The 23,540-nt window shown below is 46.7% G+C and overlaps 1 protein-coding gene across 5 annotated transcripts in view; it reads right to left on the bottom strand.

The window, feature by feature from the left end:
* FANCD2 (FA complementation group D2) overlaps positions 1 to 23,540 on the bottom strand; it is a 2,923,540-nt gene that overhangs the window by 2,014,962 nt on the left and 885,038 nt on the right. For all 5 annotated transcript variants that reach the window (XM_069644087.1, XM_069644091.1, XM_069644090.1 and 2 more), the window contains exon 14: positions 9,044 to 9,079. In XM_069644087.1, coding sequence (XP_069500188.1) covers positions 9,044 to 9,079 — 36 coding nt within the window. The remainder of the gene's footprint in view (positions 1 to 9,043; positions 9,080 to 23,540) is intronic.

The following is a 23,540-nucleotide window of genomic DNA, read 5'->3' as shown; positions in this document are numbered from 1 at the left end:
ACCGGATGCCACCATAGATATAATATATGACATAGCAGAAGGAGGACACAAGATATCTAGGATATATGAGCTGATGAGGTCTAAAGCGGGAAAGGAAGTGGCACAATTGAGACAGGACTGGGAGGAGGAAGTGGGTGTCCCAATGAGTGATGGGATGTGGGAGCGAGCCCAGGGGTACCACAAGAAAGTGTCAAGGAATGCAAGACTACAGCAGATACAGTTATATATAACTCACAGGGTGTATATGACACCCCAAAGGATAGCCAAATTCAAAAACACGGGTCGACAATCATGCCCCAAATGTGATGAAGAAAACGTGGGAATGGTCCACATGTTCTGGACATGTCCAGTAATTGAAAGGTTTTGGGGAGAAGTACCACAAAAGCTGGAAGAGAAAGGTATTAAGATAGTGGTGGATACAGCGTGGGCTTGCCTGATAAGGGGGTTTCCCAGACCATGAAAACTCCAGCATATAAGCAAACTAAAAGATCTGGCGTATGTACTCGCCAAGCAAAGAATCGCCATGGGGTGGAAGGCATGCCATAGACCGAGAATAGAAGTATGGTGGAAAGTTCTAAAAAATGGGCTGAAGCGGAAACCACAGTATGGCAAGAAACCTGTGGTTTGGGGGGAGAGGAGGAGGCTGAAACCCTGATGGCCTTGAAATATCTAATAGCTACGGGATTTGGGCCCCCGCAAGACCGACTAAGTGATCGGGACCCAACAGGGACCATGGAAGAGGAATCCCTACTGCAAGACGAAGAAATGGAACCTGAACAAGAGTAGGCTTGATCGAGGGGGAGGGTGCGGGAGAAGCAGTGGACACAGAAGGAGTGATGTAATTTCAAATGTTATCATATGCACTGCAAGTTTGGTTTGTGTTGTTTTTTGTAATAAAACCAATAAAAATTGTTTTAAAAAAAAGCTTCACTACACTGTCTTTTGCTCATCTGTTATGGGGAAACAGAAATGTCCTTCAGGCTGTCAGTACTGGGAAAGATTGCTTCCCTTAGTCATGCAACTATGTTATCACTTGTGGCAACTTTATATCATTGTACAACGCATTTTACCATGCAGTACAACAGGGTACACTTTTTGTTTTGCCCAAAAATCCTTTTAGAATTACTGTGTTTGGCTACTAACTGTGTCCATACATGTCCGTGCAACATGGTTTTTCGCTTGTCCTTTGGCCATCTTGTTTTTTAGCCTTCTTCCAGGCTTGTGAGGAAGGGAAAATCCTTATATGGCCTTCCAGTGCCCGGGAAAGCAGAAGCTTTTGGCGGGCTACTGGAGGGCTGTGTTTGTTTGCTGGCAGGATGTAGGCTGGGACTGTCTGGTCCCAATCCACAAACTGGTTTCAGTGTGTCCGAGTGGTATGCATGAGTGTTCCCGCCAGTGAGCCTAATTGGACCATTGCTGGGGTGTGTGTGTGTGTGTGTGTGTGTGTGTGTGTGTGTGTGTGGGCTAGTCCTGCTAGTGGGAGTTTCGGCTTTTACCTGGCTTAGGATACGAAGACGACCCCTGCATCCATTCTTCAGAAATTCTTGAGTAACCTGAAGGAGCCAAGACTCCTGTCAACCTGTGAGACCCGTGAAGAGACCGGAGATCCGTCTGAAGGAAGCGTGGCGACCAACTTCTGCTGCTGTCCTTGTTTAGCCCCAGCTTGCTCGTGATATTCAGCAGCCCTGTGAGGGAGCTGCGACCCTTGGAGTGCAGGGAACATCCATTCCTGACGTCTTCTCGGTACCCTGCAAAAAAGAGCCTTCGGATGTGTCCTGGGACCGTCCTGTGGCTGACCAGCTCTGAGTTTGGTCTACTGTGCTGCCGACGTTCAGTTTCGACCCGGACTCACCATGCATCCTAGCTTCCAGGGGACCCGAGATAGGAGGGAATGTCTGACTGTGACAGGTGAGGCCCTTTGCGTAGCCATGCTGCGGTAACCACCGCCTAAAACAGCTTACCTAAACCGAGTCCAGTCCTGAGAGGGGTGCTGCATCGAGTTGTGCTGCATTCTTCATCCGAGAGTCCTTGCACCAGCGAAGGACACCGAACGGAGATCAGCTCGAATCTGAAAGCCCTGCGAATCGAGGACTGCGACTAACGGCAGGAAAAGCAACCTCAGACCTCGTCCATTGACCTGCCAAGTCTGGTGAAGAATCAGAGTAGTGGGGGTAAACTACAGTTCTTACCTACCTCTAAACTCCCTTTTAAAGTTTTCATAACTTTTACAAAACCTTTACTATACTTTGGTTTTACCATAGCTTGCTGGAGCAAGCCTTCCGAAAGTTGGGGACACTTCTATTAGTTAGAATACATTGGGCCTCTTTACAAGTTTGCCGGTACGGAAACAATGCTACAGGTAAGCATGCCGGTACCATTTTGTTCTGGACCGGCAAACTACAAGTTATTGCATATCTAGACGGATGCACTGGCACCATTCAACAATGGTGCCGGTGCATCCGTCCTCCCCATTCCCATTGAGTCTAATGGGACTCAAATGGGAATGAGTAATATTTTCCGGCACCCGGCAATGGTAAATTACCGGGTCTGCCAGGGCTGTAGTGCCCTGGTAACTGCCCATTGCCGGGTGCCAGAAAATTCATAATTACCGGCACAGCTACCGCCATAGTCATAATGACCCCCAATGTCCTCTAACCCTTGGAACTGTTCACTGGACCCCAGAGACCCTACCTTCATTTTTTTACAGGTTCCCAAACTTTGTCAGAACTGTCCTGAACTTTTGGGCATAAGACCCCAGACAATTTAAGGAAGGACAAATAAAGTTAGGGTTAACTCTCAGTGGACTATTAGTGCATAATCTAATCTGTACTTTCTTTTACATGGGTTTGATTTGTATGATGCCCTCAATCAGTGACTGTTTATATGTAATCTGTTATTAGACTTAGCCTAGACCCTCATCACTGCTACCTTGAAATGGTTTAACTCCAGCTACCCAGATTTGTCCCGTCACAATATTGGTTGGCCTTCTATACATCTGTCCACCAGGCCAGAGTATAAAAAATCAGTTCTAACAAATTCTTGTAGAAGGTCTGCGTGCAGCCAGCAACACCTCAAGTACCTCCTCTGAGAGGTCCCAGTCATCATACCACATCCTCTCCAGAGCCACGCATGTAGGTTGAGGGAATGCGGGGTCGGGTGGAGCGCTCAACCCTCTGACTGGTTCAGGAGATTCGGACGCAGAGGCAACCGGTGAGGCTGACATATTGTCAGATCCAAGAGATCGCAGTTCCATGTTCTCCTCGCCCAATCCGGGGTGATCATGGTTGCTTGAAATCTCTTCAACCTCCTGAGAACCCATGGAATGACAGGAATCAGAGGTAAGGCGTAGTGGAGAGGGAAGGCCCAATTCACCAGAAACACATCCCCCCCACCCCCGCCCCCGATTGCTGGGAATTCCCTCAAGCAAAATTGTTTTCACTTCCGGTTGGACTCCGTGGCGAACAGATCCACTGCTGGGGTACCCGAGAGAGCGGAGACCTCCTCTAGGACTTCCTGGCTCAGTTCCCACTCGTGTGAGACCGTGCTCTGCCTGCTCAGAGCATCCGCCAAGGTGTTCTCCATTCCCGCCATATTAATTGCAGAGATCGAGATTTGGTTCTCTCGTAACCAGAACCATAGCTGTATTGCCTCTGTGCAGAGGGGGCGGGAGTGCACACCACCCTGCTTGTTGAGGTAGTGCATGGCCACTGTGTTGTCGGTCAGTACGAAGACACGCTTCTTTCCCGAGAGACGGGTTCAAGGCCCTCAGTTGGCCCTCAATTCCAGCCTGTTGATGTGCCACCTGGCTTCTGATGAAGAACAGGCTGCTCACCTGCAGATCCTCGCAGTGAGCTCCCAACCCTTCAGAGACCCATCCGTGACCGCTCAGGCCTAAGCCCAAGGAAGCCAGAACGGTTCCCCCGCCATGAGATTTCTGCGCGTGCTCCACCAACTGAGTTTGCGGACTACCTAGCTGGACACAGAGGTGATCCGTGAATGCTCCCAGATACTGAGACCACTGGTCCCTCAATAGCCACTGAAGGGGTCTTATGCACAGCCTGGCCTCTGGCACTATAAAAATACAAGAGGCCATGAGACCCAAAAGGCGGAGGAAAGCAGCCGCTGGTAGGGTGGCGTGGTTCTGAAACCAATGCACAATCTGGGCTATATTGCTGACTCTCTCTTCAGGAGGAAAAGGCTTCCCTACCGAGTGTCTAGGACTGCTCCGATGAACTGGAGCCATTGAAATGGTGCCAAATGGGACTTCAAGTTGAGGGATAAGCCCAGCCTGTGCAGTAGTAGGCAGGTGTCCTCCCAGTGAGACAAAACTTGCCCCGTTGACTTCCCCCAGATCTGCCAGTTGTCCAGGTACAGGAATACGTGGACCCTGGATCTCCGAAGATGAGCCGCAAATACGTCCTGTGCTTTTGGTGTATGAAAAGAAATGGAAAGAAGCATCCTGCAGGTCTATTGACACCAGCCAGTCCTGAAGTTTGAGAGCATGGAGAATTTCTCCCAACGTCACCATCCTGAATTTGTCTTTCCTCAGAAACTTGTTTAGGGCCCTGAGGTCCAGAATGGGACAGAGACCTCTTCCCTTCTTGGGTACTAGGAAATACTGTGAATACCGGCCCGATCCTCTCTGTTTGGAAGGTACCTCTTCCACGGCACCCTTAGTTAACAGGGCTCTCAGTTCTGCCTGGAGCTCCTGTCCCAGCTGGATTGGGGGAAGTGGGGGTTTGTCCAGTGGTCTCTTTAGAAAGGGCCAACAACCCCACTGAATCAACTGCAGGGCCCAGGCGTTAGAGGTTATCTCCTGCCACTGCAGCCAATGCCCTGCCAACCGTCCACCAACCGGTGCATCGTGGGAGGGGAAATCAAAGTAGCTTAGAGGACGTGGGTGACCCTGCCGCTGTTGCTGCTTGTTGGCCTCTGGAGGCCCCTCTGCCCCTTCCGGGACGCGAGAAGCGCCTCTGGCTCTGCCTGGCTTGTGGGAGCTGCACCTTCCTGCCATAGGGTACATAATGCCTATAGCCCCTGCCTCAGGAGGCAAAGCTGAAAGCAGTCTTGGCCGGCTGCGCCGCTAAGCCCAGTGATTTAGCAGCCATCTTGGATTCCTTAAACTTGTACAAGTATTCGTCAGCTTTCTGACCGAAAAAAGCATGTCTCCCTTAAAGGGCATGTCCAGCAACCTGTTCTGAACATTCGGGAAGAAGCCAGAATTTGTCAGGTAGGCCTGCAGTCTCATTACCACTGCTGAACCCATTGATCGACCAACGCAGTCTGCTACGTCCACGCCTGTTTGCAATGACTGCTTGGCTACCCCTTTCCCATCCTCCACCAGCTGTAAAAATCTGTCCCGCATGGCACCCGCAGGGACTTATTCAGCAGCATGTTCCACAGCTTTCCATAAGCCGAAAAAGTATAGGCAATGTTTGCAGATTTGAGCGCCATGCTGCCAGAGGTGAACACCTTCCTGGCTAACACATCTGTTTTCTTCCCCTCTGTGTCTGTAGGTAGATTGGAAGTGGATGCCGCTGGTCTTGTGGAAATAGTGGCAGCCTGTACAACCAGCCCTTCCGGAGAAGGGTGTGCAGCGAGGAAAGAAGGGTCTCCTCTTGACAGCCTATACTTCCATGTAAAATTGGCCTTTACAGAGGGAATAGTACAAGGGTGCTGCCATAAGGAGAATAAAGGGTCGGCAATGGCTGGATTAAATGGCATGTTATGCTCAACTGTGGGACCCTCATCCAGGATTATCAGTGAGCTCACACCCTTGGAGAGATGTTGTTGACGCCTTCAGCTCAAGGGTGTCAACAACCCTGTCAACCAGAACCCTGAACTTGACATTAGTATGGGTATACGGCTGGTTTTGGTGCAATTCTAGGTATGGAGAAGTATCCAGACCACTAGCGTCCTGTAAACCTTGTGCCAGGGCCAATAAAGCAACTTTGTCGTCGAGAAAATCGACACACCGCCGGCTCCCGTGTAAACGGGGTCGACCTGATCATCAACGCCACAGATGGATTGTATAGAGTTAAAGAACCCTGATCGCGATAACGGCACAAACAAACCATTCCAGACTGTCGACGCCGAGGGCTTCATCGCCGACAGAATAGGCTTCGAGGCCAAAGTGACTTTCAATGCTGATGGTTCTTTCGGAGGCTTGGATCACTGATGGACACCTTGGGCCTCGGCCTTTCAGCGATTTCTGCCTAGCAGGCGTGACGCTCAAAGGCGTTTTTTCGATCTCGAAGTCGTTGACAGAGTGGCCAGCTTGGAGTCGGGAGCACCGATCGCCGCTTCTGCCACCCAAGCTTGCTGGTCTGAAGCCAGAGCAGCACCTACAGTAGACTGCCTTTTAAACATTTCGTGCATAAAAAGTTTTAAAACGTTCCCACTATTCCAGAGTGGTCGGCCCTGCCGAAGGCTTACTTTGTTCCGACAACGAACAGGACTTGCGTCAATAGTGGTGGTACCGCTTCTTCCGCAAGGAAGACGACGAGGAATGGCTTCTGGAATGGGATAGTTTCTTGGTCTTCTTGCAATGTCGTTCCTTCCCCTTGTTGGGGGTCGGCTCCGCAGTCTTGGCCTCCGAAGACCAGAGGAGCGACCGCACCGGACACTTGGCACACAGTAGGCCCAAGGCCAGTTTCCCGGCCCTAAATCGCTGCATCGTTTGAAGCCCGAAACCCTGTGAAACGACATCGCGTTGAGGTTTTTGAAGGAAAATGTACAAATTGTAAGAAAAATCATCGAGTAAACTAGAGCCGTGTTCCCGATGCAGGAACTGAAGCATGGGGCGTAGTGACGTACTATATATACAATGCCTGATGTCACTTCCGGAGCCGACGATCGAGAGCCAGACAAGACGGATCGACGCCTGAGTCGAGGTCCACTACACACTCTGGCAAAACGTTTGAGCAGCAGAGCTGGATGATGGATATCTATCAAGATGTGGAATCTGTGGGAGAAAAGCAATCCATTGAAATTCTATTTCTCTGGGCCATCCTGTGGTGAAGGAAATGCTTCTGGGCTTCCTTACTGGAGGGCCCTCGATTCCTACCACAATGGCTGAAAGAGGGAAAGGGCCAAAAGGAACGCCGCTCGATGTGGAGGAGGCAAGCTGTGCCAAGCACCCGGAATTTTCACGGCAGCAGCAGTTCTCCTCCTCAGTTGGCATTAGCTCGCACCGATTGCACGTGCACCAGGTGGAGACGCCGTCCATGCGACATGGTCCAGGCTCTTCATCCGTTGACTGGTCCTCCCAACTGCCGTCCGAATCCCCATCGTTTTCGCGTGCTTGCCTTTCCAGTAGTTCTTCCTCGGTGTACTCGGGCTCGTACATATACGGCATTATTGTAGCCATTGTGTGGTAAAGAAAGTAAAATAATTTACAGAGATGGTACAGGTGTTCACAAGGCCTAGAAGCGGCGAAGGTAGCTGACCAGAGCACAGAAACGAGTCACAGAATACTCAAAGTAACACAGAGAGAGGAATGGATTCGAAAATCTGCTGCTGTGTGTTGTGAAACGGTGTGTTTATACTTATAGAGGAAAGAGGCGTCCTGCCATTTCCATGGCGACACTTCATTAGCTGAGGCGCAGCGATTGTTGACACGAAACGTGCTTTGGCGTTGGGAAATGGGCGGTACGCGTCTGCTGATGTCAGGCTCAGGGGCGGGGGATTTGATTTAGTGCCGCAAAAGCAGGTGAGCCAGGGCGAAGGGGGGAAATGATAGGATTATCATAAAATGGCGGATGTTTTCGAGTGCGTTAATGGACGAAAAGTCGGGTAAGGTCCATAGGAAAGTTTTCTACGATCTACCGATTTATGCTTAAAAACACATGGCCGAACCATAGGAACAATAAAAAAAAAGTCCCGGAACTATCCTTTAAACATCTCCAAGGACTTATTTGCTTTCGCCCCAAAAATTGTCAGTGTCAAGTGTCATGTTAAGGAAGGAAAATCAGCTGACTTTGACTCTACAAAGGAGACTTGAACCACTGGGCCCTTTGGATGTCAAGGACCATGAGCCTACATTCTTCCCACTGTCCTGGTGATGGAGACTTAGTGGGGTAGTTCATGACTGTGACGTCTCATTAGCATCCCTGGAGTAGGAGTGACAGTTGACTCTTAGCGGAAGAACAATAGTGACGTCTGGAGTCCACCGAGAGAACAGGACCCCTTCCTGTGCTGTTTCATCTTCTTGTATTTCTTTGACAAAGGGTCCTCTTCCTCCTGAACATCGTGGACAGATAAAGTATGCATCAATGAAAGGATCTAACGCTGTCCTCTTACCGCCCATTGTGGATGTATTTGATGATTTTTTGCAGATTCTCCCAGAGGGATGTAGGTTGCATGTGTTGATAGAAACCACAATACTCAGTGTGGGTATCCTCCAGAAGGAAATAAAGGCCTATCTTGGGGGGATTTGTCAGTGACACTGGTCTCCTAGAATCAGAGCAGGGCTTCAGGGTATGAGGCATGATGCAGAAAAATAGGTAGAAAGGGCTGTGTTCCAAGAAGCGTACGGAGTGAGTGGAAAAAAAGAACTAAAGTCATGACGCACGACTGGCTCGATAGATACAGGCCCCGATTTCAGATCCAGCTTCTTGGCACGCAACAGAGCCATACTGTGCCCCACTGGCTGAAAGAGTTTGAGAACAACTTGCACTGGAGAAGATGGATCTGTGGAAGGAAGGAATATATTAGAATTTTACGTTTCTGATAGCTAAAAAAAAACATAACTTTGCCAGCAGAATAAACCTCTTTACAGATAACAGGATGGAGTCTTAGCCCCGGTTCTCTTATACAGTGGTATATTGTAAATCAATAGGAAACATTTGCTTAGATGGAACATGTACAGGCTTTCCAACTGAGGATTAATTCGTAATGAGGTAGAGCTCTTAGATGTAAGAAGTTTAAGAGAAACTGTCACACAAGCAACCTCATCTTAATGAATTCCTAAGTGCTACTGATTATAAACACTTTCAATTATGAAAATGCATATTTTACAATTGTAGTTTGTGTATTCAATCACCTTGTGGTCTGTCACTGATTCAATGGTTTCTATTGCCTGCAAGGGAACAAAGGAACAGTTTAGAAAGTAGTCAGGCATTGATAACATTAATTAGAAAACGAAAACAATTGGTAAACAACAACACACACTATATTGCATATATATGCAAAGCACTACAATAGTAAAGTCTAAAGAAATATCAATGTTGAGTTTTCCAAATATTTGTAATTTGAAATTCTTTGTGTGCTGAGTAAACCTCAAAAGGTGAATATTTGTAAAATGTTCTCAGGTTTCCATCAGGAGAGAAAGCACTGATGTACCTGTGGGTGAACATTTGTTGACAGGCATGTTCAGGTTTGGGAACGGGCAGAAAGTGTAGATGTGACTAACATCAGTGGTACACTTGGAAATTGAATAATGTACAGGGTAAAAATAAAGATGTAGTAGAGTCCTTGTAAGATATAGCAATGGATTACTTCACGACTTTTCTATAAAAGGCAGTCCTTACAAAAAAGGCTAAGTAACATACAGAGCCAGCAGAAATGTACATGTCAGGAGAAAATATTGGAATTGGAGGACTGGCATTAAGCTGTTCAACTGTACCCTCCAAGTAACTAACGTTCGACAGAAGGTAATTCAAATGAACAGTTCCAGTGTTGGGTGGAAGGTAGGTTGTCAGATGTGAAGTGAACGTTTAGGCAGAAGGAAGTTCCGGGCAACTTTTAATTTCACTGCCAGGTGCCAACAAGTCAGATTAACCTCAGTAGGTTTGGAGAATGCATTTGCAACAAACAATTCTGGTGCAAAGTACCAAACTTTTGGTTTACAGCGAAGAAGAAATGTTTTCATAGATTAGTGCTTCCTACCACAGATTGCTCATTTTAGAGTCAGTTTGTCCTTGAGCATGTCTTCAGCCACTATGAGGCTCACTGTAGTTTTGTGTCCTTGGAGGCCATGACTGACAAGTGGTATATAGGTTTCTGGCTGTGCGCCATGACCTCGGTTCCGCCGAGTTTTCCCTACACTCAGCTTCTGGGAACCACAGAACTGCAAGAGGTTACAGGCTTTTCACAGGACTGTTAGGAAGAGCCAAGAGGATTCAAATTGTACCGAAGTTACGTAATTTATTCTTCTGATGGGTTCCTTCCTCCCACAGACTCATTACCTTAGAAAGACTACCAAAGCAGTACAGAACATTAAGAAGGGAGGTCAGCGAGGAACCAATATCTACACCAGGAAACTCTGGATCGCCACACGTCTAAAGCGGGCAAGAACTCTAAGCAAAATTTGCCAAAAGTGTGCAGGGAAGCAGACATAACTGCCTGACAGATGTCCACACTATGTGCACCCCTTGGTAGGGCAGAGAGAGACAACCTGCTGAAACACCCCAACCCCCTCAGAGAAACTAAGCAACGACCTGGCAGACAGCTTCAAAAAAATAAAAAATCAACAACATCTGACAAACCATACAAATCATACCAACCGACCACAACATACTACCAAGCAAACCTATCACAGAACCTCAGCACAATCTCAAACACTTTCCTGAAATATCTGCAGAGGCATTCGCAAATGCTGGTAAAACACAGCAAAAAAGTTGGATCACCCATGGATCCATGTTCCTGGACATCTACAAATCAATCCTTGCACAGGGAACGCCAGCAGAATACTACAGAAACCTTCTGAACCTATCACTAGCAACAGGAATAGTACCAAGGACCTTCAAATCAGCATATATCAAACCAATTCTGAAAAACACAAGTGGAGACGCAGAAGACCTCTCCAACTACAGACCGATTTCAAACATCTCCTACCCGGCAAAACTCCTGGAAACCTATGTTTACAAATTAACCCAAGAATACGTAGAAAAACACCACTTGGTAGACCAAGCTCAAGTCGGTTTCAGACCTGCAAGAGGAACGGAAACAGCACTACTATCCATCTGGGAGGACCTAAAAGCTAACGCAGACGTAAACACAACCTCAGCCCTCATTCTACTCGAACTTCCAATGATTGTGGGATCACTATTAGGCTGTGTGCGCTATTTACCACTCTTAAAACCTTAAACATAGGTCTGCAGCAAGTGATATCCTTCATTCTACGCGACCTCTATGCAGCATTCGACACAGTTAGTCATGACACCCTAACCAAAAGACTAGAAGACATAGGCATAACAAGCACAGCACTGCTCTGGACTAAATCATTCCTATCAGACAGAACAGAAACCGTATGGATTAAACCCTTCAAATCTACTCCACGAGTTAACGACTGTGGAGTGCTATAATGATCCTTACTATCACCACTGTACTTCAACATCTATCAGACTCCGGTTATCAAAATCTTCAAATAATACAACATTACATGCTACAACTACGTTGATGATACTCAAATCATCTACAAAATCAAAGACGCCCAAGCCGATCACTCAACCCTAATTGTGTGTCTAAAAGAAGTCTTCAACTGGATGACTGCCAACAACCTGAAAATCAACCCAGGAAAGACAGAAATCATGATCATAACCAAAGACCAAGAGAACGATACGGCCATCCCATGGCCAACGGAAATGGGAACCGCACCATCAGCATCTAAGGTAGTAAAAAATCTGCGAGTCCTGATGGACAACATCCTAACCTTAGAACCTCAAATAAATGCAAGTCAAGAAATGTTTTTTCCTCCTCCACACAGCAAGAAGAATCCTTCCTTTCCTCTCCTTCAACAACAAAACACTTACTATCGTCGCCCTCATCATGTCAAGAATAGACTATGCAAACAGCCTCTACCTCGGAATACCAGAATACCCCCTGAAGAAACTACAACGGATCCAAAATGCAGCAGCCAGACTACTCCTCAAACTATCAAGAAGAGAACACATCACTCCGGCCCTCAAAACACTACACTGGCTCCCAGTAAAACATTGCATCACCATCAAAACAATGTGCATAACGCACAGGGCAATCAGTGGACAAGGTGCAGAATTCCTACAAAAGAAAATAATCTACAACCAAAAGAGACTCCTCAGGCCAAGCAACGAAATCCGCCTGGAAGCAAAACCATACCTCAAGAAAAAAATTGGAGTCACCTCCTTCTACCACTTAGCCACAAAAACCTGGAACAACATCCCAAAAGAAATAAGAAACACCAAAAATCACCTGAAATTCAGGAAATTACTAAAAACCTGGCTCTTCAACACCACTGACACAAACTGAAAACCGAAAAAGAAAGGAAAAGCGATGACTAAACTGGAGCGGACATGGACAACCCCAGAACCATTTGTGGACAACTCCTTATGTGGAGAAGCTACCATGGCACCTGGACGAAGGATGCTGGGTAGAGTAGACACACAGGCGACACACACAGAAATGAAGTCAACAGCCCACCCTAAGCCCACCCACCAGATACCACAGTGTTGTGGAACTGTCAGGATACTGGTAATCACCACACTAGCGGAGCTGTGGACCCTGGCAGCTGTACTAGCAGTATGAACGGGAAGGAAAGACCGGGAGGGATGCGAGGGTGGCTGGGGCAGGAGGGGGCAAGAAGTGAAAGCAACATTGAAGGCCGGACTGACCCAGATCAGGACAGAGGCGAACCCCACCTGGGAAATTACAGAAACGCAGCGCCTCAATTCAGGATAAAGATGCCAACTAACCAATTGCACTAACAATCTCCCCCTCTGCATGCACCTCTCGAACTCCAAACCAAACAACCACAAACCTACAGCACAACAAACCGCACAAACTTCACTACATTGCAACAACAAAACAAAAAAACACACAGACTCGCACAACAGTACACGACGACTACCCGCCGCAAACACCCCAGGCCCAGCCAACGGACCCACCGGGCTGAGACCGCCAACAGCACATCACTGCTCTCTTGCACTTTGAGCTTCATCCCACTAACCCCCCCTCTTCCCCTCTTGCAGAACCGCCAGAGCGGCAGGGGACCACTCCGGTGGTGATAGTGCGCGGTACAAATATCCTTTAACATTAACATAACATCCCTGACCGGCTGGGGCGCTCAACTGTCCAATCTGGCTGTGAGAGGACTGCAGTCTCTCTCCGAGTCTTCGCAGAGCACATCCATTTGCGTATAGGGTGCTCAGCTTGGCCTTGGTTGCCTTCCTTCCCTCTGTGAAATACAAGACTTTGCTGGTCCTGACTGACAACACAGTGGCCATGCACTACCTCATCAAGCAAGGTGGTGTAGGGTCCTAGCCGCCATGCAGAGAAGCAATGAGACTATGGTTCTGGTCTCTGGAGAAAAATGTCCCTCCAATGGCTGACCATCTTGCTGGAATAAAAAAATGGCACAGCGTCTGCTTGAGCAGACAGACATTGTCCTCCCACAAGTTGGAACTCTGCTGGAGCAGATTTGTTTCCACTGGGGAACTCCTCAAGCGAATCTCGTTGCTTACAATGTGAACAGAAAGTGCAAGTTGTTCTGCTCCAGGGAATTTCCTCGACAGGGAGTTCTGGGGGACACACTGACAGTCTAGCGGACGTTCAACCTCTTTATGCATTCCCACAGATCCCTGTCATTCTGTTGGTTCTCAGGAGGTTGTGCCTGTTCGGCACTTGATTTTGATCGCTTTGGACTGTGCATGTAGAACGTGGTACATGGAGTTGCTGGAAAGTTCCATCTGCCATCCCTGCGCCTTCCACAGAGAGTGGACCTGCTCTCCCAGTCGGTGGGGCAGGTACTCTAGCTGAAACTCAGTAGCCTGAACGTTCATGTTTGACTACTGAGAGGTTGCGATACAAAAGGTGGGATTTGTTGAACGACGTCCTTGATGTACTCCTCCCAGCTCGGTGACCTACAACTAAGTCTATTTATGCCTGAAGATGGCGTTACATTTTGGCTTGGTGCCGGGAGAGGGATCTGGATCCTTTATCCTGTCCTTTATCGCCAGTTTTCGATATTTTGCTGCCTTTGGCTCAGTCGGGCAAGCAGATCAGCACTGTGAGGGGTACACACATCTACAAGCAGCCTCTTTCTTGCCTCGTCCGCAGCTACTCCTATGCCAACAACACTGAGATCGTTGTTCGGCTTGATCTATACCAGCCGGAGGTGGCGTCATGCTTAGGCGAGTGCTTGGCTGCCGTTGGTTGCTGAATGAACAGCAACTAGCTCAAGCTCAATGGGGTCAAGACGGAGGTCATGTTGGTGGGTTCCCCTTCTACCTTCACCCAGTGGACTCCTCCTTTTTGGCCATCTGCAATGGGTGCCTTTCAGCACTGGTGACAGTTGTAAGAAATCTGGGAGTTATGCTTTCAGTTTCACTCTCTATGGCTGCCCAGGTTAGTTCTGTATCTCAAGCCGGCCATTTTCATCTAAAAGGTTCTCTGCAGAGTTTTGCCTTTTTTGGCATCTCAACGTCGGCCTCTGGTTGTTGCTTCACTTATTCTAAGCCGCATGGATTACTGCAACTCATTTTTTTTAGCCTAACCCTTTAATCTTTTTTGCAGGTTGCAGTTGCTTCAAAACGCCCCACATCCCTTTCTCTCTCTCGCTCTCTCATTGACCATGGTGGCTGTTCTCCGCAGTACTTTAGCATCTCAACAAAACTCTGCGGAGGTTCCGCACGGCTCCTTATTGCCCACTGCAGATTGCATTACTGCACAAAGCATTCCAGATCCACCTAACAATGCTATACGTATAGCAGAAGATGGGCGGGAATCCTTACAATGTAAAAATACACTAATTGCCTGGCACCACATCTGTCTTTGATGAAAGATCTCCACATTACATCTGGAGGCTGAAAGCCCAGAGAGGACTATTATGGAGAGTGCCAAAGCCCACAACTTGCAACACGATGAAGAGCCTGCAAAGCACTGTTCCACCACTGATTGTTCGTCTACTTTTGTGGCCTCAGGGGGGGTTTCCCTCACCTCTGCTGGAATCTGATGCCCAGCAGGCGTTAATCTCAAATAATCAGTACCTTGTTTCAGATGTTTCTCTCCTGGCCTTGCGATCTGCCATGAACTGGGGAAATGAGTGAGGCTCTCAGACTGCAAATCAAACCAGTGGATATTTCCAGGTCCTATCGATGAGGAGGAGACGTCACTGAGGTCATGTTACATCTGCCAGCTATTCTTGGCCCCTCGCCCAATGGCATCACTGGAGCCTCTCCCTCAGTAAATGTATTAAACTCCCTATGGAATGAAAGAGGCCCAGGGACCTATGGTGTTACCAAAGCTTCCAGGGGGGAACTCAACCATCGCCCGGCCTAGCAAATCCTGGGGGTAGTATCCTACCCAACAGCAGACAGTGGTCGGCGAGCTATCCTTCCCGGTTCTATCCCGTTTGTTTGACTCCATGGACAGGGGTTATGATACCCTTAACTTTGAATTAAGGGAGGTTTGGACAATTTTGAAGGATGTTTGTGCAAAGGTTAATTTTATTGAAGGTTTTATTATAGGTACCTTAACAAAAGTCCCTACGTCCCGGTGAACCACGGATGAATAAAATGAAAGGGGCAAACTGTACAACGCCCCATTCCGAAAGTCCGCAACCCTGATTTCAATATGTGGCTAGCTGCTCCACTGCCTTCCGAGAACACCTTGGTGGTCGAGACGAAAATGTCAGTTAGGAGTAGCTTTGTGGAATGGACTCCTGAGAAGGCGCCTTTTCCCTACTGTTTCTATGCTTGGTCAAATTAGCCTGGCCACACATTAAAAAAAGGCATGTGAAGTAAGTATTAGCAGAAGTATGGCCGAAATTCCAGAGCTGAACCCAATAAAACTATCAAACAGAGGGAAACCTAAGAATTGTATCACCAAAAATCAAGTGAAATCAAAGGAAATTGAAAAAATGTGGAAAAAGAGCGAACAATGGCTCCAGGAAATGTGTACGTAACCTAAGACTAAAGGTTGATAAACTAGCTGGTAGTACAGGAGGCGGTTCTCAAGTGTTTAAGTGTGGTAAGAAAGGTGGATCTAAGGGGTTGGATGGGAAGAAAAATGTATTATATCCCGCTAAGGCTACGCCCGCCAATACCCAGGGTTCCATTTCCCGCTTTTTAGTCCCGGCGAGCCCTTTGACTGGAGCAACATCTCGGTGTACTCAGATTCTGGAAACTAAGACCAGGAGGACATCTATGCTTGGGCCACTCTCCCGGGTGGGAGTGATGAAAGTTACACAGAAATTGGGACAGGGAAATGTCACACTTTGTCTGAATCCGCCGTTATGGTTGGGAGGAATCCTCTGAACCAACTTTCCCCAATATTCCAGGGCCCGACTAAAAAAAACACCCCCCCCCCCCCCCCACGCCCCGGGAAAGAGGTGTTTCCAATATTCAGGACCCTAGAGGAGATAAAAATGGATCTTGCCCATATATCACCGGTTAATGCCCACTGCAAAAACATAGTGGCATACAGTCCCAGTCGCCAGCCTCAAAAAAGGGTATCAATCCTGGTACAGAATCAGAAAAAGACAGGAGGGACTAACTCTAAGAGCAACACAAAGGTGAAATGTGTAGAGGAGCCATATCATGTCTACTCAGGGCGTCTATTTGAGGAATACGATAATAATCCCCTAAACTGTCAGCACATACCATCAGAGTTCTTGGAAGTACGAAGTCTACGGCTAATTTGCCCTATCAACATATAAAACAAGAGGTTTTCGGCTACGAAGACAGCTTGAATGTTGTAAAAGTGAGTTTACGTTCAAATATGGTAAATAATGTAATTCCTGCTGAGGGTGAAGCTCTACTGTCAATGGGGTATGAGATTTTTGAGAACCTAGTGACTCCCTCTCCCCTGCCAAGTAGGGATAGCACAAGTGATAACTGGCGACTTAGAGATCATACCCAACATTTGACAGTTAATTTGTGCACTAACCAGGCACAGGGGCCCCAGAGGTCACACGCTAATACGCAGGAGGGCGAGAGAAGAGCTAGCTACGACTGGGTCAGGATTGTGAACACACTACACGGGGAAGTAGTTAGCTCCGATCCCCAAGCATGATTACCTAGAACATCTACAGTGTCTTGGAACTCAAGGGGTTTTAATAATATTGCTAGTAACAAAGATGTTTTAAGTGCCTTTGCTATTGTATGCCTGCAGGAAACCCTAATGTGTGATGCTCCCATCACGGATGGTTATGCAGTGTTTGCAATTAAGGCTGAATGGGGTGAAAGGGGTCGCACCTATGACAGCCATTGAACATAACCAGCGGATTGAAGCTACTCCAATTAACTCATCAAGATCGGATATGTTAATCACGCTCCTGTCTTGGAAGCCGTCGGCTTCAGATGAGCTCACAAAGTGTCTTATTTAATATCTACTTTAACCCTGAACGTGTAAGTTTGGAGGATTTTCTGTCAGATTTCTCTTACTCTATGCTTGGTGAAAACCCGGAGGAAGGGGCCTATGTAATAGTTGTGGGAGATTTTAATGCAGAATGTGTTGAGCAGTCATGGTAGCAAAAACAAGCCCAACTGAGGGAGCCAGCTAAAAAACTCCAAAATGGGAATCGGATCCGCCAAGAATTTCTGACATGGGATTTGTTCCCTCTGAATGGAGTCCTCCACCCCATATACTGCCTAGAAGTTTGTGGGCCAACAAACTCTGGCGATCGATTATTTACTATGTGTTTGAGTCCTCAGAGCTTTTAGCAAGGGGTGGTTCTCTGGAGGTACGGTCTACTCAGCTAAGCGACCATTCAATGTTAATGTACACATTTCCAGCCATATGGTGGTGTTCCGTAGAAAATGTGCAGCTGCCAATAGTGGTAAGCGCAAGGCACCACAATGTCCGCTGGCAATATAGATTTACACGACAATTTAATGGGAAAATGGAATTGAAGTTCCAGGAAAATATACCCTGACAATGCTCCCCAGAGCACTTTGGTCCCGCTGTTTCTTCAACTCTGGGGGCTTTATGCTCTGCAGGGTCTCTGGGAAAAGGTGTATGCTTGGATGCCCACGCTGTTGACAGTGCAGTAAGGCATTCGCAAGAAAGAGTTCAGGCTTAACATTAGGGGGCTGAACAAAAACAGCCACTCCTTTTTTGCCGAAAGGCGTGCCCATATGACTAAATTTAAAAACTGGATTTGAGGGCAAAGGTTTCCGAGGTAGATAAATGATGCAGACAAAATTTTAAGATGCTTGTCAGGGTCCAATTTGGTTAATTGCTGTCGGCTGATTAGGTCAAACTGGATTGACCCATTCTTGCAGGTACAATCCATATCGAAGTCAAGATGGGTTGACCATTTTGAAAAACTATACAAGGCAGATAAAGAAGGGTGTAGAGTTGACTACAAGGTGTCGTGGCAGGGTGCTCTCACCTGGGATTTGGATGGCTTGCTGACCCTTATTGGCTCTAGTAAGAGCTCAAATGCTCCTGGCCCGGAAAGCTTGTCAGTTACGACACTAAAATCTGACCCGATTCTGTGGGCAAATATAATTTCAGCCCTGTTCTCGAACATGCTAACAGAGTAAGATCCCTCAATCCTGGAAACTGGCAACAGATTCTTGCCCCTTAACTATAGATCGATATCCCTATTGGTCCGACAGCATTTGCGAATTTGGGCTCAGAATCAAGGCAAGCTTGACCTTTTCCAATCTGGGTTAAAAAAAAAGAAGGAGTGGGGACGGGTCTAAACAGTTTTCTGGTAAACCTACTGATTACCCAAGCGTGGGATCAAAAGCAGGCTCTATACTTGGCATTCCTGGACCCAAGTAAGGCATTAGACTGTGTAAATTGCGAGCTTTTATGGGCAAAACTATCCGAGCATAGCTGCGCAAGTGCACTAATAGATAGCCTTGGATCACTGCACAGGGACACAAAGATCAAGGTCAGACTTGATGACAATGGGTCCTGCACTGCCTGGATTTCCACGAACAGGGGACTGCATCAAGGGTGTGTCCTGGCGCCTTTTTTATTTAATTTATACATAATGTACATGGGCCTCTGCTGGAAATTTGTCTGTACGAATCCCCCTCTTCTAGGTGAGACCAAGATCCAATATTAAAACTATGCAGACAATGTCATCATTTTCGACAAAACTCTTATAGGACTACAACAGTTCTTGGACAAATTAAATCTCTACTTCAAAAGTCTGGACCTCAAACTAAATGGTGCTAAATCAAAGGTTCTGATCGTAAATGAAGTAAAATCCAAATGGAAATCTTACACATGGATGGTCCAGGGGTATGCCCTGGAAGTAGTAAAGGAGTGTAAATATTTGGGCAGTATAGTTTCATCAAACAAATGTAAAGCTGAAATTTATAGGAAATTTAAATCGTCCTTTTTAGCTTCGGCTCTCAGCTGCAACTGTTTGACAACAAATGTGGTGACTTCCCAACGTTTCCGCTGCTGAAATTGTACAGGCAAAAAATCCTGCCAGGACTTATCTTTGGCATGGAAAATCTGTGAGTTGCCATAGATTGGTCAAAATTAGAGGCCCTCCTCTGGAGAAGGGCACTGCACCTGCCCATCTCACTTTTTATGGCAGCAATAAGGCACAAATTGGGTGTGTTGCCCGCTGGTGCAAACATATTCTATAATGTTGGTTCCCCCATATGCATCATTGTACATAAAACTGAGTCAAGAACTCACCAAAGCCATGTGTAAACCATTAGTGGCCTGCAATGTAGCGATTTTTCAGCTGCTGAACTTAGTAACCCCAACAAGGTGAAATGTAAGCATATACAAATGAATGGTTAAAAAACAAGACGATTCTGATGAATTACCAATGTTTCAATGACCACTTTGAACACAATATAAAAAGCTTTAACATCTTGTCTTCCCTACCTGAGAAAGCACCCGTCCAGGGACTTTTGAATGGAGGCCATGAGACTAAGATATAATCTATATTTGACAAAGGAGGTTCAAGGTTCACAAGAAGGCCTGGCTCCCAGTATGAGATTATGTCGCTTCTGTAACAAGGTGCAGGAATCACTAAAACACTTATGTGGGGAGTGCCCTAAGATCGCACAGCTCCGACATGAGAAGCTGGGTAAATGTATCCAAAACCTCCGGGTCATACCTGAGGATCACTTATGGATTTGTATTTTAAACCTGAATTAAATAAGTCTTCAATTGCATTTTTTGAATTGTTAGAAAAAATCTCAGCCTTCGAGTGTTCAATTAAAATGAAATGTTATCCTGTATTTAAATGTATTTAAGGTGCATTTTGTAAAATGAAATAATGTATAAACAATGTGTAAAATTGATGTACATATGTTGATGTCTTGTGTGAAAGTTTTTTAAATATTAACCAAGTGTACAATAAAGAAAATGAAATAAAAAAATTGAAGCACCTTTCTCACTTAACTTGTGTCCTAGATAGTCAATGTCCACTACTCCGAAGGAACACTTACTTTTTTGTATAGTTAGCCCTACCTTGCTCAGTTCTCCTAGAACCTCCAACAATTTACTGCCTTGTTCCTCCAATCACTTCCCTGTTATCAAAATATCATCCTGGAAATACAGCATCCCTCCCAGAACAGCATACGTAATGTGTTGAAAAAACACTGCAGCCAGCCCTTTTGGAGTACAGAACACGTACGGTAGTCCATCCGCACAGAGTGGCAGGTAGTCAGGGTCCTGGATTTACTGGTAGAGATTCACCTTGCTCCGTTCCCTGATGCTAAAGATCTCCTGGGGTTGACCGGACGCGAGTGGCTCCAATATGGTACTATATACAGTCCGCCATTAGGTCACAACAGCTACTGGACATGCCGTGAAACAATCGGAATGCGAGAACGAATTTCTCAGGGACCAGACTGATTTCCCAAGGATTCGGACGTTGTATACCCTTTGCATCCCCAATAATCTCCAATGTAATACGACCCTAGCGGCCATGTGAGCAGAAGACCTGCCTATTTCCATCTATGTAAAGATCTATGAATATTTTGCAAATATTAAACATGTCTCACTTAATTTGCAAAATAGAAAAATGTATTTCAAGATAATCCAAAGGGCATATTTTACTACGGCCAAACTCCATGCCATGAGGCTGGTCCCCACTGACGACTGCTGGAGACAATGCAGGGGGATCAGCACTATTGGTCACATCTTCTGGTCCTGCCCTAAAAGAGAACGTTTTTGGGCCGTGGTTACCAGCAGTTTGGCTAAGATCCAGGGTATCGCATTTACCCCATCCCCGTCCTCAATGATATTTGGTGCTAAAGTGGACGAATGGCATGATGAAACCTGTCCCGTAAGCTTATCCACATCATGTTATTCGCAGTGCGAAAAGCAATACGTTTGGATTGGAAAATGTAAGGGAGGCATGGTATCACAAGTATGACACTGAAACAAAAAGTACAGTTTGTAAAACCTTTATTGAAGTTTTCAATGGGGTTGGAGAAACTCCTACTTTGCACTGAAGCTAGGATGGGAGTAATCGCGACCATCAAATAATGAATAATTGAGTCAAAATCAGAATGGCCTATACTAACAAAGCCTAAGGCCGCCCTACCTCATGTACAAAAAGTGTGTAAAGGAAAATAAGTATGCAAAGGAAAATCAGTGTTCAAAATATAAAGAATAAATGTGGCTGAGTCAGATCATCTTCTCACGTTAGCCAGCATGGAGTAAGGCGGTTCACATAAGCAGGATAGCTCAGGTTCTTAATACAAAGGCAGTTCAAAATGTGGATCGAAGCCTGCCAGGCCTTCCACGTTGAAGTTTCCCTTTCCAGCTTTTGTAACACAGTTCAACAAAATGTTCACGCCAGTCCCCCTCCGTCAGGCTCCGACCTATCAAAGCAAAAAGTTACAACAGTTGCAGGGGTTCCCTTCCCCAAGTTTAGTTCACATTCTTTTGGGGGGTTCCCTTCCCATAACTTATTACACTGCCAGTCTCCCTGAGTCGGGCTCGGACCGTTTCCTGATGTCAAAGACTTTCAAAAGTGCATGGCTTTCACTATAGACCTCCGCAGGACCACTTCGACTTTTTCTTCAAGCATTCACTCTTGTGTTACTTTTCTCCAGTGCTTCTTTGTCTGGGCAGTTCAATTTCATAAGCACCAAAGTTCAACATTCACCTTTTTACTGTCCCCTTCTCTCTGGTTTAATTTTGATGACTTCGCTTTTACAGTTAATTCACTTTATCGCTACAAACATTTCACCTATCACGAGACTTTCGAGTGGGCTACTTCCTTTCACCGGACCACTCTGTTACTCAGAATCGCTGGTTCCACAGCTATCGTTACTTCAAAGTTCATTCATACACATGCAGCCTTCAATTGTGCAATATTATGTTGCAACTTCAATCTTTCTTTAACATACACTGGTCTTTCATGTTGCTTACCAACTCACTGGCTGTGTGCATTTCTTTCTTGTCTTTACAGTTTTCCAATTCATGAGTAAAGGTTAGCACCACAGGCTTGACCCCGCCTCCCAAACCCCGCCACCCACACGGGAGGGTCGCCGGCGTCCCTGCAACACAAAGCAGCTTTCCTGTTTGGGATTTGGCCTTCTCCATTTGTCTTTCTCGGCCTGTTGGAGGCAGCGACCTCCTGCAGGGAGCTCCTGGGGTCCTTTACCCTTCTCTCTCACCTCTCGGTCCGTTGCTCTGCTCCTGTAGGTTTGCCTTCGCCCCAGAAGTTCTGCTCTTACTCGTGTTACACCTTACTCAGAGTGTGTCTCTATGTTCCGCCTTTTATCGTGTGAGGAGAGCTAATTGGTATCAGATGTATGCACTTAAGGTCAAGTGCCTTACTTTACCTGACCCGATTAGTGGGGCATGCCCAATGCAATATGTAAGGGTTAACCTCTCTACTCTCAGTCACCCTCTTCCTCGGCCCCGTGTTTGTGTAGAAAGGGGTGGGTGGGGGGAGAGTTGGGACATCGGAGAATCCTATAAAATAGGGAAAGGGGGAAATACCTTGGTCGCCTCACGCCCACTCCCCAAAGACCCCTCACCCAGATGATCCTCCCGCACTGGTCCACCCGCAGGGTCTACATCCAATGGTGATGGCCGTGCCCTGGCCACCTGAGAGAGAGAGTTCCCCAGGGACTAGTAGGTGAGAAACCCTTTGGTTTCTCACAAAAAGCGCAGCACCCCCCGACCAAGAAGAAATGTCTAGCTTTGTTGACTAAAAGATGCACTGCTGAACGTGCATGCTACAGGCAGATGGCTAGTGTGACACAAGCAGACAGATTTCGGGAATTGGTTGATTCAGTACTCTAACAGTGGCTATTTACTATGTGACACTGCCCCCGTATGGGGGTTTCTTGTTGCTTACACACTATAGGCTATCTTATGGCGTCTTTGCACCCCCTGTCTCTTTATGAAACTGTGTTGATGGAGGTTACGTGGGTGGCGGACCATTGCGGCAGTGGGGGAGGTTAGGGGGGGTTTGATCTTCTGGAAGGAACTTTGTATTTAGATCCTATGCTATTCAGGCACCGCATAACTCGATGTCATGATCATACTGTGCATATTTGCCAAAATACTGACATATAGCTTTTCCCAAGTATTGTTTTTGAGTTTGATTATGATGTTGATTTGATGCTTATTACGATACTGCATGATTCTGGGTATCTTACTATCCAGTCTTGTAT

Source organism: Ambystoma mexicanum, chromosome 2p, assembly GCF_040938575.1.
Source record: "Ambystoma mexicanum isolate Mex_15411 chromosome 2p, UKY_AmexF1_1, whole genome shotgun sequence".
In the NCBI taxonomy this organism is placed as follows: Eukaryota; Metazoa; Chordata; class Amphibia; order Caudata; family Ambystomatidae; genus Ambystoma; species Ambystoma mexicanum.
This window is presented reverse-complemented; position numbering and strand designations above follow the sequence as displayed.